At 51.8% G+C, this 18,300-nt stretch overlaps 1 protein-coding gene across 1 annotated transcript in view; it reads right to left on the reverse strand.

Moving 5' to 3' along the window:
• Positions 1 to 18,300, reverse strand: part of NOS1 (nitric oxide synthase 1) — an 81,703-nt gene that overhangs the window by 53,230 nt on the left and 10,173 nt on the right. Inside the window, exons 2-3 of the mRNA XM_039233421.1 lie at positions 16,987 to 17,113; positions 1,161 to 1,289 (exon numbers count right to left, since the gene is read on the reverse strand). Coding sequence (XP_039089352.1) covers positions 1,161 to 1,289; positions 16,987 to 17,113 — 256 coding nt within the window. The remainder of the gene's footprint in view (positions 1 to 1,160; positions 1,290 to 16,986; positions 17,114 to 18,300) is intronic.

The following is an 18,300-nucleotide window of genomic DNA, read 5'->3' on the forward strand; positions in this document are numbered from 1 at the left end:
CCCTGTATCCACACCCTTTGCAATGTGCCTTCACAACAACTGTCATTGAGAAGTAGAGCCTATATCCTCTCCCCTTGGACATGAGCTGGTTTTGTCCAATAGAAAATAACAGATGGGATCCCATGCCCACCCCCATGCCTAGGCCTCAGGAGGTTTTGCATGCTTTTGCTCATTTTCTCTGAGAACCTCACAACCACCATGTGAACCAGGCTAGGCTAGCTTGCTGGATGGAGCGACCACATGAAATAGAGGTGAGTGATCACGGCCAAGGCCATCCTAGACCAGCCCACCCAGAGCCGGCCCCTCACATGACTGCAGAGGCTTGAGATCAACGGCGACCAGTAGGACCCCTGCACCAATCTCTGGACTTTCGAAACATAATTAGTGGCTGTTTTAAGCCACTGAGCGTTGGGGAAATTTGTTACACGGCAACAGCTCACCGATACGATGTTCTTTGAAGAGGCTCATTTTCAACGAAAATGTAAAGCAATATGGTGATTTGCTGACTGTTAAAAAATGGGATATAAAAGTTTAGCGGAAACACTGTGAAAGCAAAGAAGGGCTTGCTCAAGATCCCATTAGCGTCAGACTATGAGAGATAAAGAAAATGCATTCAGAACCAGAAATCCCTCCTGGATTCTTTCAGGTTCAAAGTACACAAATAAAAAATATATCTGGGGCGCCTGGGTGGCTCAGGAGGTTAAGCCTCTGACTTCGGCTCAGGTCATGATCTCGCGGTAGATGAGTTCGAGCCCCGCATCAGGCTCTGTGCTGACGGCTCAGAGCCTGAAGCCTGTTTCGGATTCTGTGTCTCCCTCTCTCTCTGCCCCTCCTCCACTCACACCTTGACTCTCTCTCTCTCCTTCTCAAAAATAAACAGAAATATTAAAATAATTAGAAAAAGAAAATATTTACACGAATGAGTAGGTATCTGCCAGTGGTTCTCAGATGGGAGGGGCTTCCCACCCCGGGGACACCGAGAAATATCTCGAGACATTTGTGGTGTGGTTACAACTTCAAGGGGGGCGAGGAATCTCACGCGTATGGGCCAGGGGCGATGCTGAGCGCCCTGCTGTGCACGGGGCTGGCCCCACGACAGACTTGTCCAGCGCCAAATGCGGCCAGTGTGAGGTGGGTCCATGCCCTGCTGGGTTACTCACCAGTGTGCTCTTGAGGTGAAGCGTGTCAGTGAGAACCACGTCGGTCTCCCAGTTCTTCACCTTGAGGAAGCGGGGGCACTTGGAGGGACTGCCATTCTTCGTGGGAGACTGTTTCCCCGAGGCAGGGGGCTGGAGGAGAGATTGGAGAAGGAACGTTAGGCAGGGTCCGGTGGGCACTCGGAAACTGTCTGCAGAGACGGGGAAAAGAGCTGGTCTTCCTGGAATGTGCCAGAGTTACCAAGTGTCTGCACCAAGAGAAGGTGACATGGGCAGGGTGGCTGGGAACCTGGCCCCTCTGCCGATGAAGAAGGAGGCACTGCAGGAAAGCCTTTGGGGTACTGTTCTGCGGAGAGGGATCAGGAACTCAAAGGTGGCCTTGCTGGTGTCTAACGCAGGTCTTAGCACATGGCAGGGGCTCAGTGAATTTTTGTTGAATGAATAAACGAGCAAGGGACACCGTCAGCCTCTGAACAGTACTGGCTTTCAGGCCTAAGGAATCACATCTGAAGCTAGGTCAAGTTACTTGGATTTCTGGGCTTTCCTGCTACGGCCCAAATGCACTATTTCTCGTGAGTGCTGGGAAAACAGAAAAGATCCAATCAGATAGTTCTGAAGCATGAATATTTCCCCTGAACTTTAGGTTTCTGCCTCTCAAAAATGCCCAGTGTGTTCCTGCCTCAGGGCCTTTGCACTGACTGCTCTGTCTTAAACACCCTCAGTCCCCCATTTGTCTTCACTTCTATAAACAAATTGCCCAGTAGGTGGGGGGCGGGGGGGGGAATAAGTCCTGGCTGACATTCTTGGCTCATCCATCTGAGGCCTCATTAATGAGGATCGCATTCTGTCTTGGGTGTTTCTGAGGAATTGTCTACCTGCTTTTGCAACAGACAAGCCTCAGTTAGTCAGCAACTGTCAGATGCAGCAGGCACACCTTGACATGACAGCTGAGTGAGGGAAGGGAGAAGACAGGCCAATGTGGAGTCACATTCATACCGAAGAACGGAGCACTGGGTAGTGACCCTGCGGCGGGGCATTCACATGCTCAGCTAGTATTTATTGAGGACCTATTATGGGCTAGACACTGTCAGGCACTGTGGACACTGTAGTGATTAAGACAGAAAGTGCCTTGACCCTTCAGGGACATTATTGTCAAAGAAATGGAGACAAATTATAAATAAACCAACACACAAATGATATAATATCAGTTGGTTGTAAGAATATATATGGATGACTAAGTGGAGGAGAGAAAGGCAAGTGCAAAGGCCCTGAGGTAGGATGAGCTTGTTAAGTTCCAAGGTCCAGCGAGGAGGCCGGTGTGGCTGGAGTGTGTGAGTATGGCTATTTCAAGGAGATGAAGTCAGAAAGGAGCCCAAATTGTCATCTCATCGGGTTGGAGGGGCTCAGACTGGTGAGGAAGACTGGTGAATTACGATTAAGTGGGCTAAGTCCAGGAAAGAAATCACAGAGTACGCTGAAGGACTACTACTGAAAACTGGCATTCAATAAGCACTCACTATGTGCCAAGCAAAATCTAATTGTGCTCATATTACAGACGAGGAAACTGAGGCACAGAGAGGTTAACTAAGTTGTCCAAGATCACAAAGCTAGTAAACTGGAACCAGGAGTCAAATCCAGGCAGTCTGTCTTTCAAGCCATGCTCTTAGCTGCTGACTCTCCTGCCTCTTGGTCATTATGCATAATTCATTCATTCATTCGTTCGTTCGTTCGTTCGTTCATTCATCCAACATGTGTTTACTGAGTATCTCCTATGTTCCAAGCAAGGTAGCAAGGGCCAGGGCCATGGTGACAAACTAGACAGATGTGATCGCTGTCCTCATGGAGTTCATTGTGCAATGTGGGGGTCAAGGGAGGGATGACAGTTTATGCGTCATTATAACCAAGTGCAATGGCCATCATAACCTGGGATGTGGGTTGTATATAAGGCACTGGGGAAGCACATGGAAGGGGAGCCTAACCCAGAACGTTTGACTTCTAACTAGAGACCTTCAGGACGAGTAGGTATTAATTTGGCAAAGAAAGAAGAGCAAGGTCTTGTGGGCAGAAAGAACAGCTTATGCAAAGGTCCTGAGGTGAGAGGCATAGCACAGCCACCTTTCTGGCCCGCAGAATAGAAAAGCTCTGTGCTAAGGCATCTGTGCCACCATGTTGGAATCTGAGGAACAGAAGGTCGGTGAACAGCGTGTTGAAGATGTCTCCAGAACCACGCAAGAGATGGCAGACAGAGGACCCATGGAGGCCGCCATGACTCGCCCCTGCAGCAGCCAGATCTGGTCATCCCCAGTGATTCCCATCTCAGTGCTGGGCATCCCCACCCACCTGTGCAAGCCACCATTGGGGGCTGTCCTGGACTCCATTCTCTGTCTCCCCCACCTCCAGTGCCTCCCCAAGTCGCACCATCTTAGCTTCCACGCAGCTCTAGAATCCACGCCCTTCTCTTTCCCCCCATCTGACTGGGCAACACCGCGGCCAGGCCAGCATCGTCTTTCTCCTGGATGAATGTAATCACCTCCTAACTGTCAGCCCTCACTTCTCGCTACGGGCGTTATAACGTGCTACTCCTAGTGCACCGGCCAGTGCTCTCGGCAAGGTCACTGCCGCAAGTGTTACTGCCGTCCCACCACACCGGGGGCGGGCGTGGATTTGGAGGGATTCTTCCCTTCACTCGCACTTCCTGCCTACTCAGCCCCAGGTTATTTTACTTACATCCCCTGGTGGAGCCACATACAAACAGCTCCGTTTCCTTTGGAGGCCTGGCCAGACAGCCTCAACGCTTCTTTAAGATTCTGTCTAAAAAAAAAAAGGGGGGGGCGCCTGGGTGGCTTAGTCGGTTAAGCGTCCGACTTTCGCTTAGGTCATGATCTCGTGGTTCGTGGGTTCGAGCCCCGTGTCGGGCTCTGTGCTGACTGCCAGCTCAGAGCCTGGAGCCTGTTTCAGTCTGTGACTCCCTCTCTCTCTGACCCTCCCCTGCTCACACTGTCTCTCTCTCTCTCTCTCCTAGAAATAAATAAAAAACATTAAAAAAAAATAGGATTCTGTCTCCATGACTGTCTCTTCCAGCAGACACGCGGGTGACGGAAGTCACACCTTTGGGCAAGGCTCTGCGGTGACGAATTCCTCAGTGTCCATGAGAACCCCCAAAATCTGACCTTGCCCATGGGGGAGGCACCCCGGCCACCCTCCCTAAGGACTGGGCATTGCTCAGCCAGTTTACACCCTCTCTTGACCATCTCTAGGAATGGCCTAGAGGCTGAGGGGGTAGCTGGAATCCCAGGTGGGGGAAAAGAGACGCAGAGCCGGCACTGGGGGCCAGCTAGGACCCCCTGGGGGGAGTGGTGCGAGGGCAGACGGTGGGGAGCACCGTGAGGCGGGAGGAAGAGGCGTGGGGTGCGGCTCCTGGGGGTGGGGACAGCCAGCAGCCCTCATCGGCAGGGTGTGGAGGTAGCGAGGTAACAGGCATAATGAAAACGGCCATCTGTGGAGGTTGCAGATGCGTGAGGGGTGGTCATTCGAGCCCAGAACCCGGGGGACCCGGGCGTTAGCCCTGACTCGCTCCACCCTGGGCTGCATTGAACTACACCCTTGAAACCAGGCATTAGGAGCCCTCTGGCAGGGCTGTTGTACTTGGGGCTTTGATGTTTAATTAGCCAGCAGTAATATTAGATGACTCAGGAGGGGACAAATGGGGAGATTAATTTAGCAGTCAGGGGCCCTGCATGGGGGAAGCAAATGAGTTTTCTGAGTGGGGACTGAGATGTTCTCACTAAAAATGCACATTAGTGGCACTTGTGAGTTATTAAGCAGGAGACAGGCCACAAGTGGGCTTTGGGCTGTGGCTACACGTGTCCTTTTCTGGATTTGTGTCTGGGGGGTGGTCAGTGGAAGTTTTCAGGTGGTGGGAGACAGCAGCTAGATCTTGGTGGGCTGGCGGGGGCGGGGGGGGGCTGCCCGGGATGCTTGACCCTGAGGAAGGACAGGAGGCTGTGAACTTGTGGGCATTTCCAAGGTGTGTCAACACCTCTTTTCTTCCGGAGCCTGCAGGGGCCCCAAAGAAATGGAAGGTAATGGCTTTACACCCCAACAGGACATGGTGAGGTGAGGTCGTATCAGCCTGGGGGTCCTGAGCTAGGAATTCCACTTTCCAGGCATCCTGACCCCCTGTTTTCTTCTTCAAAAAAAAAAATTTTTTTAACGTTTATTTGTTTTTGAGAGACAGAGAGACAGCATGAGCAGGGGAGGGTCAGAGAGAGAGAGACAAAGAATCTGAAACAGGCTCTAGGCTGTTGACAGAGCCCGACGCGGGGCTCAAACTCATGAACCGTGAGATCATGACCTGGGCCAAAGTCAGACGCTTAACCGACCGCACCCTGTTTCGTTCTGGCCCCTCCCTCCTCTATCTTCTTAAAAAAATATGTATTGAGGGGTGCCTGGGTGGCTCAGTTGGTTGAGTGTCAGACTCTGGCTCAGCTCAGGTATTGATCTCAGCTTTATGGGTTCAAGTCCTGCATTGGGCTCCATGCGGGGCGTGAACCCTACTTAAAAACAACAACAAAAAATGAATACATATCGAGCACCTGCTGTGTGCCAGGGACTCGTGTCCTTCGCCCTACAGGGGTCTCTACTCTCATCGCACAACTGGGAGAAGCCTCATATGGACGCAGGCAGGAGTTTGCTCACTGCAGCCCGCGGGCCACACCTGGTCCATTGCACGTTTTTACAGAGCCCGTAAACTAGGAATGGTTTTCCCTGTTGAATAAAACTATCAAAAGAAGAGGAATGTTTCATGACACATACACGGTATACGAAGTTCAAATTTCAGCGTTTACAAATAAAGTTTTATTGGCACAGGGCCACATTCTTTGTTTCTATATTTGTTTCTATATTGCCGTGGAGGCTTTTGTGATACAGCAGCAGAACAGGGGCAGTTGTGATGCAGACCAAGATCACACAGCCCACAAAAGCCAAAAATGTTTCCTCCTTTCCCTTTACAGAAAAGTCTGTGGACTCTCGATCCAAAGAATCAAATTCCTGCGGTTGAACGCTTAAGTTATTTTACTTCTGTCTCCATCCGCTTAAATGTCACTGCTTTAGAGATCTCTCCTGATCATCTTTTAAAACAGTGCCGCGCCCCTGATGGTCGCTCTTCCCTTGTCACGCTTTATTTTTCTTCAAGGCTCTTATCAGTGCCTGCAATTTGAGTGTTTACATTTCCGCGGGTGAATATATACATATGACTCTATGCCTTAGTCAGATATGTAGATATAGATGCAGTTTTCTGTCTACCCGCTGTCTACTTGGCTCTGTCGCTAACCCCTAGACCAGTGTCCAGCACCCAGTACGTGTTCTATAAACACTTGAGGTCTGCGACGGACTGCACCGTGTCCTTCCTGAATGCATACGTTAAAGCCCTGACTCCCCATGGGACTCCATCAGGAGACAGGACCTTTAGGAAGTAATTAAGGTTAAAAGAGGTCATGAGAGTCTGAACTAATCTGATAGGACCGGTGGCCTTATGAGAAGAGGAAGAGACCTCTCCCTCCTTCTCTTTCCCTCTCTCTGCACGCGCACAGAAAGGCAGAGTTACAGCTCAGGGAGGGGGGCCGTCGGCAAGCCAAGAAGGGAGCCCTCGCCCGATGTGACTGGGCTGGCATCCTGACCTCTGACTCCCAGCCCCCAGAGCCATGAGAAATCACTTTCTATGCTTAAGCCCCCCACCCCCACCCCCAGTGTGTGGTACTTTGTGATAGTAGCCCAAGCTGACGAATGCCAGGAGGTCTAAATGCATTTCAAAATCGTAGAGTCCCTGAAGGCTAAGCCAAAAGCTTTTGTCTTGACTTAGTAGACAAGGGGGGACCCTGGAAGTTGCCTGATGCGGGGGGAGGGGGCTTATCAAAGCTCCGGTTTAGGACCCAGGACTGCAAGGGCTGCCGTGGGGAGGGGCTGAGGGGAAGCCGGGAGGGCGGAACACAGCCGCAGCTGCAGTGGGGGGGTGAGGGGTGGGAGGAGCTGGACACAGGGGGTGCCAGAGGCAGGACAGACAGCCTGGGGGTGTGAGAGGGCGGGAGGGCAAGGGACAGAGTCAGCACTGGCTCGCAGGTGCTTCGTGAGTGGGAGCATGGCCAGCCTTCTGGAGCCTTCTAGCAGAGGTTGGGGAGTTAAGGAGCAGAAGAGATGGGAAGGTGGAGGGAGGGGGGATTTGAAGGCAGGAAGACAGACAGGAGACATCGGAATCTGGAAGATCTAGAGCCAGAGGCCGTGCACCTTGCCCTCCTGTAACTGTGGGCTGTCATGGTCAGGAGCCTCATGGTGGGACAGGGCCATGGGCTTGGCAGCAGAGACAGAGGCCCCTGGGAGACACAGCATCTTAGGGCTGTTACAGGCCAAACTGCATCCCGCCCGTATTCCTATGCTGGTGTCCTAGCCCCCCACCACCTCAGAATATGGCCCTGGGGCACCCGGGTGGCGCAGTCAATGAAGCTTCTGACTCTTGGCTGCAGCTCAGGTCGTGATCTCATGGTTTGTAAGATTAAGCCCTGTGCCGCTCTGCTTGGGATTCTCTCCCCCACCCACCCCGTTCCTCCCCTGCTCACACTCTCTCTTTCTCTCAAAATAAATAAACGTTAAAATAACATTAAAAGAAAAAAAAAGACTATGGCCTTAGGTGGAGTCCTTAACGAGGTAGTTCCGTTAAAATGAGGTCATTCAGGTGGGCTGAAAAGGGGGACATTTCAGGGCGCCTTGGTGGCTCGGTCAGTTAAGCGTCTGACTTTGACTCACTGCATGATCCCGCAGTTCGTGGGTTTGAGCCCCGCTCTGTGCTGATAGCTCAGAGTCTGTAACCTGCTTCACATTCTGTGTCTCCCTCTCTCTGCCCCTCCCCTGCTCACACTCCCTCTCAAAAATAAATAAACTTTTAAAAAAGGTAGGGGGGCGGTTTCAAGACACACACACACACACACGTAAACGCGACGACGGCCATCCCCAAGCCAACGAGAGGGGCCTTGAGGAGGGCTCACCCTCATGGCCCTCACCAGGAGCCGCCCTCCCAGCTCCTTGATTTCAGGAGATCTCCAGCCTCCAGAACCATGAGACAACACGCTTCCTGCCGTCTAAACCACCCGGTTTGTCGTGCTCTCTCAGAACAGCCCCAGGAACGAATCCAGGAGTGAAAGCCCAAACCTGTACAAGGCAAGTAGCTGCTCCCTCTCTGACTGTCGGCGCCAGGGACAGCTTCTCCCTCCTGGGCCTGCAGCGACCTGTGCGCTTGGCCTGTGCTAAAATGAGGCCGGCATCCTGGGGCTGAGCTGGGTGTCGGGCCAGCCACCCGGGGGGGCCGAGGCAGCACAGCGCGCCCCCAGGGGCAGCCTCAAGGAGCGCCGTTCCAGCCTGTGGGCGCCGCCTCCCCAGGGCTGCCAGTGTGGTCCGGTTAGGAGCCGTGGCAGCTCAGGGCCAGGACCACAGGCCCACACAGCAGCAGGTGCCCACCCATCTACGCCGTGAAAAAAAATTGCTACTTATAAAACTTAACTGGGGCACCTGGGTGGCTCAGTCGGTTAAGCGTCCGACTTGGGCTCAAGTCATGATCTCACAGTTCATGGGTTTGAGTCCTGCGTCAGGCTCCGTGCTGACAGCTCAGAGCCCGCTTGGGATCCTCTGTCTCCCTCTGTCTCTCAAAAATAAATAAACAGTGAAAGAAAGGAAGAAAGGAAGAAAGGAAGAAAGGAAGAAAGGAAGAAAGGAAGGAAGAAAGGAAGAAAGAAAGAAAGAAAGAAAGAAAGAAAGAAAGAAAGAAAGAAAGAAAGACAGACAGACAGACAGACTTAACCCACTGTGTTTAGTGCTTTGGAGTATAACTTGCTTGTAGTATATTCAAAGTACTATTTCTCAAGTGATTCATTCTTTATAATGACTTCACTGAAGCTTGAAATCACTTATTCCCTGCCCGCCCCTGCCCTCCCCCCAATTCAACAGTCTGTTTTCTGTGGAGGATGATTAAAGAAAGGAGGTGCTCCAGAGTCAGACCCTCACACTTTGGACCCACAGACATGCGGCTCTGCAGATAAGGGGTCTTTAAGTGACATTGCTGAGTAGATGCTGAAAGTCGCACTGATGTCGCAAGGCAAACAGACTTCATCAGACAGCTCTACACTTGGGCCCGTTACCAGACCAAAATGTATCTGCGCATTACGAACTAAGTTTCACATTTACTTTATTACTTTTGAGAGAGACAAAGAGAGTGAGTGAGCACGGGAGGGGGACAGAGAGAGAGGGAGGCACAGAATCTCCAGGCTCTGAGCTGTCAGCACAGAGCCCCACGTGGGGCTTGAACCCGGGAACAGTGAGATCATGACCTGAGCCCACGTCGGACGCTTAACCGACTGAGCCATCCAGGCGTCCTGAATTAACTTTAAAAGGAAATCCTGTAATTACCTTGTGGCCTAACCCTGTTCTACTGCATTGGCACCGTGTGTGTGCTTGTTTAATAAGAGCATTAACTTGCTAAAGGTAAATATTTAAAATGCACAAGCTTGGTGATTATGTTTTGACCATTTTCCCTTTTAAAATCTCCTAGGACTCTCGGAAAATGGAAGTGGGTTGGGGCTCTACTGACCTCTACAAATCTGCTTGGAGAACTATCAGTTTACACAGAGAGGAGGAAAAATGACCTTGACTGAACTTGGCGTGTCTGGGAAAAGAATATGAATATGGTTTGATGCGATGAGGAAGCATGCCCAGGACTGCTTGCTTTGAATCTACTCACTATTAAAACAAGCAGTGAGCAAAATATGTGGAAATTCCGACAGGGCTGAACCCAAACCCCCATCAATTGAGGCCCCGCTTCCTGGCTCCTCCCTGGCTCTGACCACCTGGGGCGGCAGGACCTGGAAGGCTGGTCTCAGGGCTTAGTGACCAATCAAGACCCTGAGGGTCACTGGCAGGTGACGTCATGGGTGGAGCATTCGCAAGGTTTGACTCTGGCTGCCGGTGGGGCCCGAGGGGGACTCTGTCCCCCGTAAGTTCCCAGAAAGCATCTTTGTTGAGGCTGTTTTTGTCCCATCTGAGGGCAGCCTTGGAACACCTGGTAACCTAACAAAGTGGGGGTGCTGCAGGTGATTTTGGGGGGATCCAGCCTAGAGCTGGCTGGAAGCAGCCAAGGGATAGCTGGTCCGATTGAGCTGAGGACAATAATGAGTTTCACAGCCGTTTATCACCAGCCATCTGGGCACCTTCCCCCAGAGAGAGATTAATCTCAAAACACAGGGGTTTCCTTAGGTGCTCAGAGAGGCTGAGGGAAGGGAGTAATGAACAGGCAGCTCAAGACAGCACCCTGGATGGAGCTGGCTAAAGCTGCCAGGCAGGTCTGCAGGGAAATTCTGGGTGTGATTCTACGGAATTCCAAATACCACAGTATGAAAACTGCTGTGTGTGTATGTGATGTCTGTAGCTTGTCTTAGACATGGAAGTTTCCAGAGGCTGAGGCGACAGTATGACGAAGAGACGCCGCCCAGGCGGTGAACTTATCAAGGGCACTGGTTGTTGTCCAATCTCCTTCCACCGCGAGCAACGTTTAGCGAGTGCCTGTTCGCTACCTGGCCGGCGCTAAGCCGCTGCACATCCACTGGCTCACGGATTGCTCATGGTAAGCCCATTTTTCAGAGGAGAAAACAGAGGCTCTGAGAGATGTAGTGACAAGTTCAAATGCACAGCTAACAGAGCCAGGCCCGCAAAGTCCCTGCCTTCCCGCCGTAACTCTTGCTGCTCATGGCGCCTCCTTCCAGAGCCTGGCCCCAAGCGGCAGAAAGATACACACCACCTCGATCTCAATGATCGACAAAAATGATGACGGAGGAGACAGGTGCAACTCTGTCACCAAGGCTCGGTGGTGTCACCTTTCCTTTCTTAGCCCCAAAAGTCTCATCTGTAGAATGGGATCATGCTTCCTGACCTGTCTGCCTCACGTTAGCAATACAACAAATAGCAGTAAATCTACACCGAAAGTAGCAATATGATAATTAGCCAGATGAAACCCCAGCAACATCAGCAATAATAATGCACGTTTTTGGAGCACTTATTCTGCGCCGGGCCTTTAAGAATTAAGAGTGGGCTCTGGGGCTCCCTGGCCTCATTCAAGTCCCGTTTCCACCACTCACTAGTCATGGGACCTTCATCAAGCTAAACCTCTGTGCCGCAGTTTAGTCGTCTGTCAAATGGGGGCGCTAGTACTTCATTGAATTGGGGTGGGAGTTAATTGGGAACACGGAGCTGAGGTGCCCAGCACGGTGTCTGACATCGCTTGGCAAATATCAGCCGCCATTGCCGTACACGCTGTCATTCCTCACCTGCCCCCCCCCCCCCCCCCCCCCCCCCCCCCCCCCCCCCCCCCCTGCATGAACCTGTCAGGAAACGGAGCAGGCGCTAATCTGTTTGTCTGACCAAGGTCACCAGTGGGATGACGCCCCAACAGAGCGGACCCCAGAGCTGAGTTCTTGGCTCCGCGCCAGGGGTGGGGGGAGTCTCAGGGTTCGAACGGCCACACCACACAAGGTGGTGTTGGAATCCGCATTATGTTGTTTTCACCCTGACATGAATGCACGGTGAGTCAGGACTGACTGGTTTCCCTGTGGCGGGCTGGGTTGCCGCGAGAGGCAGACCGTTTTTTGCTGGTTCGCCTTCATTCCAAGGCAGCCTGGCTGGGGCTGGCTGCCCCCTTTCGCACCTGCCGGCCAGCTGGGCCATGTGCCTGGGCAGAGAGGGGCCCTGACCGCCTCTGATCGTACCAGGACCGGGGACCCACACTGAGCCTCTCAATTTGGGGCTCTCCAGAGAGACCGTATGAAGCTGACACGTACCTCGTAGTAGAGAAAAGCTTCTCAACAGATTCTGACATTTTGAAATCAGCCAGCCAGCCCCAGGTCCCCCAGGGGTGAGGAAGTGCCAGGCTCTGGGTGCGGTAGTGACGGTGGACAGGACGATGTCATAGAAGAGTCATCTACCTGATTACCTAATCACCTTTGTCAGCAAGAGGCTGGAGAGCTGGGCAGCCGGCTGAATAAGATGGGGGGGGACCCCAAATGGAAATCCCATCTCCCAGGGGCCCCAAGACCCCTCCCTCACATCTACTAAGGATTGGACTGGTGCTTAATTAGCATCTGAAAATAGACATTCTGCCCTTAAGGCGGACATCCTCTTCCCCCTTAGGAAAGCAAATCAGGTGGGTAAGGCAATAATTGCTTAATAAGACGAAGGCTGAGGGGCACGGAGGGGCACCTGCGTGGCTCAGTTGGTTAAGCCTTCGACCTTGGCTCAGGTCATGATCTTCCGGTTCATGAGTCTGAGCCCCGCGTCGGGCTCTGTGCTGACAGCTCAGAGCCTGGAGCCTGCTTCGGATTCTGTGTCTCCTGCCAAGGTATTTATGCTCCCACGGTGTTTTGTGCTCCTTTGCATTTTAGATTAATTGCACTGTATCCCATGTCTGTCTCCCCACATTTGTCTGGGAAGGTCCTAAGGGCAGGGAGGGCCACGTTTACTCATCTTTGCTTCCACCAGGGCTGTGCACGTGGCTGGCATTGGGTGAGTGTGTGGTGACAGGTAAACTGTTTTTTTAATCTACCAGCCCATGCCAGATACAATTGACGATGAGCATCACAATCACACACAGCGTTGTAATGACCAGGACCTTGGGTCTCACCGGCCATGCTCACTGTTGAACCAAACTATTAGTAAGAGAAATAACCACTGGATACAGATTAACATCTCAGCCTCCTGAGACTGATTTAAAAGAAGGTGGCTGGTTTTCCTTGAATTAGGACAAAGGAGAGAATCAAGGACGGGGCAGACCTCACTATTCCTTCAGGGAGCGAAGAGTCTTCTGAGTCAGAGAGTTCTTTCTCTTGTCTAGCCTGCATCCGCCCTGCTTCACTTGGACTCTGTTGCCTTTTGCTCAGTCCCCGGGGGCGGGGCGGGGGCAGGGAAATGTGGACCAGTTCCTCTTCCACCTCCTGCTGTCTCTTCCTGACTCACGAAAGCAGGTAGTGGCTGGGTCTCTCTTTGTGTTATTAACAACGCTGTCCCCCACCTAAGCCTAAAAAAGCAGCCAATGTGGGTTACAACCGAGAGGAAGGAAGCCCATCTCAGGAGCTCCAGGTAAAGAGGCTTTGAGCAGGTAGAGAAGAGGCTAAGCATATACGCTGGCCTTTTAGGACACGGTGAAGAGCATCACGTTTTCTATTAATGTGCTCAGCCTGGAAACATTTCACCACACTGTGGCTATGGAGACGTCCAGCAGGAGGTAACGGGGCTGTTTCCTTTAGCTCTGGGGCTGGATTCCAATTTACCCAGGCGCTTGGATCCCTGCCCCCTTCCAGCCGTATCTCTGAGAGGCATCTGAACACGGAGGCTCAGACAACTGGGCCGGGATGATTGCGCCGGCCAGTGGTTTTGGGGCCATAGAAAACACCGGGGATTTGCTGACAATAAAGGAGTGAATGTACATCCCAAGCCCTGCTGCTCTGTATCCCATGCGTCCAGTCTCCTGATTCTAAAACTGCCTGGCCGTCTTACCCACAGGAAGATACAGTCTCTTCCAACTTTCCCAGCACCTTCTCTCCTCCAAGCCAAGGGAGTCGCCATGTTTGAGTCCCCTGCCCCCCTGCCCAAATACGTATGTTGAAAGCTAAACCCCCAAGTTGATGGTATTGGGAGGTGACTAGATCACGAGGGTGGAGCCCCCAAGGATGGGACTGATCCTATAAAAGAGACCCCAGATGTGTAGACATGCAAGATGGCACCTGCCATGAACCAGGAATGGGCTCTCATCAGACACTGAGTTGCCGGCACCTTGATCTTGGGAGTTCCCAGCCTCGGGAGCTGTGAGGAATCAATACCTGTTGTCTGTAAGCCCCCCAGTTTATGGGATTTGGGAAATAATGCAACCTGCCTGACCTATGACACCTGATCATCTCACCACAAATCTCCAAAATGGGGGCCAGTGGTCGTATTAATCACTCTTGCCTCGTTCCCAACACTGAGAACCCCACTACTCCTCGGGCTTGGTGTTCAAGGTTATGACTTTCAAGCTGTCACTGTCTAACAGAGGTGGACAGCATAAAAGGAGATGGCTCTCGTCCTGCTGTTGCTAAGATCTCGGCAGTGACTTTCAGGGTCTTTCTAGTGGGGTCAAGGCTTCCTTTGCTTTGTCTCTGTAAGTCGGATCTCGGGGGTTACTGCAAACCAGCACTTAGAAACTCTGATGCCTGGAGGGGACAGGAAGGAAGGCAAGGGAAGTCAGCAAAGCAGGGTGGCTCCTTTCAAGATGGCTGTGTATTAAGCACATAAGAATATTCTTCATTGTTCTGAAACACGAAATCTTTCTCACATCTCCTGAAACCTATAAATCTCTTGGTCTGACTCTTATCACAAAGTCATGGCTGTGAAAACATTTCCCTTTCGTCCCAAGAGAATCAGTGGCATTGATGTTATAAAAAGTGACCACAGGGGCGCCTGGGTGGCTTAGTAGGTTAAGCGTCCGACTTTCGCTTAGGTCATGATCTCGCAGTTCGTGAGTTCGAGCCCCGCGTCGGGCTCTATGCTGACTGCCAGCTCAGAGCCTGGAGCCTGTTTCAGAGTCTGTGTCTCCCTCTCTCTCTGACCCTCCCCTGCTCACGCTGTCTCTCTCTCTCTCTCCTAGAAATAAATAAAAAAATATTTAAAAAAAATAAAAAATAAATAAAAAATAAAAAGTGACCACAGACAATAGCCTTACTGAGAGGGATGTGAGAGGGAGTAGTGGGTGCTGGGGCAAAATGGAGAGTCCAAGCTCTGTCTAGAGGGACGGCTGTTACTCAGTCCATGCAGATGATTGTCCCACCAGAACGTAGGCTCAAGGTTGGGGCACCTGGGTGGCTCAGTCCGTTAAGCAGCCGACTTTAGCTCAGGTCACTATCTCACGGTTCATGGGTTCAAGCCCCACGCTGGGCTCTGTGCTGACAGCCAGCTCAAAGCCTGGAGCCTGTCTTCAGATTCTGTGTCTCCCTCTCTCTCTGACCCTCCCCTGATCATGCTGTGTGTCTCTCTCTCTCAGAAATAAATAAAAAATATTAAAAAAAAAAAAAAAGAACATAGGCTCAAGGTGGTCAGCTTGTCCACAGTTTCTAAGAGAAGCTGTGATTAGGATACAAATGGTCTCTTAGGACATTGAAATGCAGACCTCACATTTCATCTAGCCTGGGGCCGCCTCATTCTGTCCTTTTTATTCATCTTGGGAGGGTGTGAATTATGGTGATACCCCTTTATTTGCAGTTAAAGAAAATAGAAAGAAAAATGCTAACTTCATGTGTTTATTTAGTCATGAATGAAAAGTAACCCCCTCCTGCTCACGGTGTGGCCCTGAGTTTTGAGGACAGTGCAGCAGAAATCTACACTGGCGCTCAGCCCCCAAGCACTCAGAGGTCGGTCGCTGCAAGAGAAAGAGGAACTAGCCAATGGGAGCGGGGTTCTGATCTACCACAGGCCCCTGACAACCTTATCTTCCGGGTCAGCTATCGGCAGCTGAGGGAAGCAATCTCCTCTGAGGTTCTGGGATGTCCCATCCTCCCCTGTACGGCTATGCACAGAGGCTAGGGGTCACTGCTCAGGTGAGCTGGTAGGAGTGAAGGGTGCCATCACATACACGCGTCAGAAGGCAGAACGTGGCAATTTCCCCTGTGGCGTCGAGGGCTTGAAGAGAGAGGAAGATGGCCTGCTGAGCGACCTGGGCCATCTCCCCATTCTGACCTCCCATTCATCATTCCAACCTGCACCTCATCGTAGTGCAGAGGCTGGCGGGGTGGGGGGATTCACACGCTTTAATGGGGTTGCATCAGCCCAGTCTGTTAGCTACCCAAGGTGAGAAGAAGGCACTGCTGATGTCTCGCCAGGTCTATCCATGCTCACAAACAGTATGGACTCAGCTGTCAAGGCACATCTCAGCAAATTGGCAAAGACCGAAAAATTGGTAATACTGGCGGGGCCGTGGGGAACCCACCACTATCCTGCTTGGCTGGTAGATTTGGGACAATCTTTACGGTGGTCAGTTTCTCAGTGTCTGCCCAGAACACGAATGTGTATAATCTGGGGCCCAGAAATTCCACGTCTAGGAATTTACTCTATTGAAGAGCCTGCCTGTGTGCCACAGCAAGGCATGTGTGGAATGTCATCACGAAATAGTGGCAGTGACCCAAGTGTCCATTATGGAGGACAGGCTCAGTGAGTGAGGCAGAGCCACCAATGGAATATTATACAGCCACGAAAAAGAACCAGGACTCTCCTTGCCCGCTAATTGGGACTCATCGCCAAGATATGCTGATCAGTGAAAAAAACCAACGTGCAAAGCAATGTGTATAATGTACTCTCACGTGTGGGGAAAGAATACGTGCGTGTATTCGTCAGTCTACGTATAAAGTCTTACCAAAAGGACCACAGAAATGATGAATGTTGCTTGCCTCTGGGGTGGGAAACCACGTGGCTGGGATTCGGGGAGAGGAAACCTTTTTACTACGTGTCTCTACCCTGTAAATTTGGAGTGCAAATGGCATGTGCCTGCCTTTCCTGGTGGAAACAGAGTTAAAGTCTGAAGAATGGCAAGTTCGCAAGCAAAACAAAACAAACAAAGGCCAACTCCATATCCCAGGATACAGGCTCCTGCCTCAACGCCCCTGAGCCATGGTGGTTCATTCCCACCCCAACGCGGTCGGACATCTGGCATCCCTCCCCTCAGCTTCAACACGGAGAAGGGTCAGGAAGCCACGGGCGGAACGTGAGAGCCACTTACCTGCTCCTTCTCTGAATACGGGTTGTTGAGGACGGCGGGCATGTGGCCCTTCCCCCACAGGTCACTGAGGACTCGGTCATTCTCCACGCCGAGGGACAGTGGTTTGTGCGACTTGCCGTCCAGACCTCTGAAAGGCAAAGCAGGGGGGGGTGAGGAAGGCGACACATCGGGAATGACAGGCTGCTTGCCCCGCTCTAAAAGTTCCGAGTCTGTGGACAGAACCTCCACGGGTCACCCACGGGACCCTACGTAGAGCCGGCAAGCTGTGGGCGCCCAGAGCGCCGCTCTGTGCTGTCGCCAAGCCCAGGTGGAAAGGCAGCCCCACTGTCAAGTGCAGAGCTCGCTGGCGTCAGCACCGATGCTTGGCGTGGACCCACCTTCGTGGAACTGGCTTCAGAGTGGCCCTGACGGGGCTTTTCCCCCCCCTCCCCATTTCGAAGACCTAGGAACACAGAAGGCTCATCTCCGGGCAGACCCCCTGGACAACTTATGCCCACAGATAAGACAAATGAGTCAGGAGAGACAGGGAAGAAAACAAGTCCTGGGGTCCAGGGTGATAAGTTATCCCAGTGCTGAATAAGCACTGATAGTAAGACTAAGGAGGCCAGCCCGAGAGAAACAGAAATGATTCCGAAAATGAGGGGAACAGACATAACAACACTATTAATAATGACAGCTAGTGTTTATTGAGCACTCCTTATGTGTCAGGCACTTTACAAGTGTTTAAATTTAATCCCTTGGACAACTCTATGAGGTGGGTATGAGTATTAACCACTATTTTAGAGATAGTGTAAGTGAGGCAAAGGCTAAGATGCTCAAGGTCATAGTTTTTCAGCCCACTCTTCACATGAGTTCTGAAGTGGGAGCTCTCGTTATTACCATTCATTGGCATCATTATCATCAACATCATTAGCATCTTCATTCCTATAATCATAAGTCTCATAGTCATCATAAGACGAGGCGACTAAGGCTCAGAGAGGTTAAATCACTGGCTTAAGTCACACAGCCAGGGATGATGGAGTTGGGATTCAAACCCAGACTGGTTCCTGACTCGAAAGGCTGACTTCTTAACTGAAACCTTTTTCTCGTTCTCTGCTCTTGAACTTGGACTCGGGAGGGGACTATCTCAGCCAGGGTCCACAGCCTGGCCACCCTCTAAGATGGAGAGAAGTCATGGCTGAGATGGGACTGGCTTGGCATCAGAATCCAGACCTCCTGACCAGCCCTGCCTCACCTCTTCCTCCCTCTGAGCGCTGTCCTCTGGTTTCCTGGCAACGGGCTCCTTTTGAACTTGCCCGTCCACTTTTACTCTGA

Source organism: Hyaena hyaena, unplaced genomic scaffold (assembly GCF_003009895.1).
Source record: "Hyaena hyaena isolate Hyena2069 unplaced genomic scaffold, ASM300989v1 scaffold_0, whole genome shotgun sequence".
NCBI classification, from domain to species: domain Eukaryota; kingdom Metazoa; phylum Chordata; class Mammalia; order Carnivora; family Hyaenidae; genus Hyaena; species Hyaena hyaena.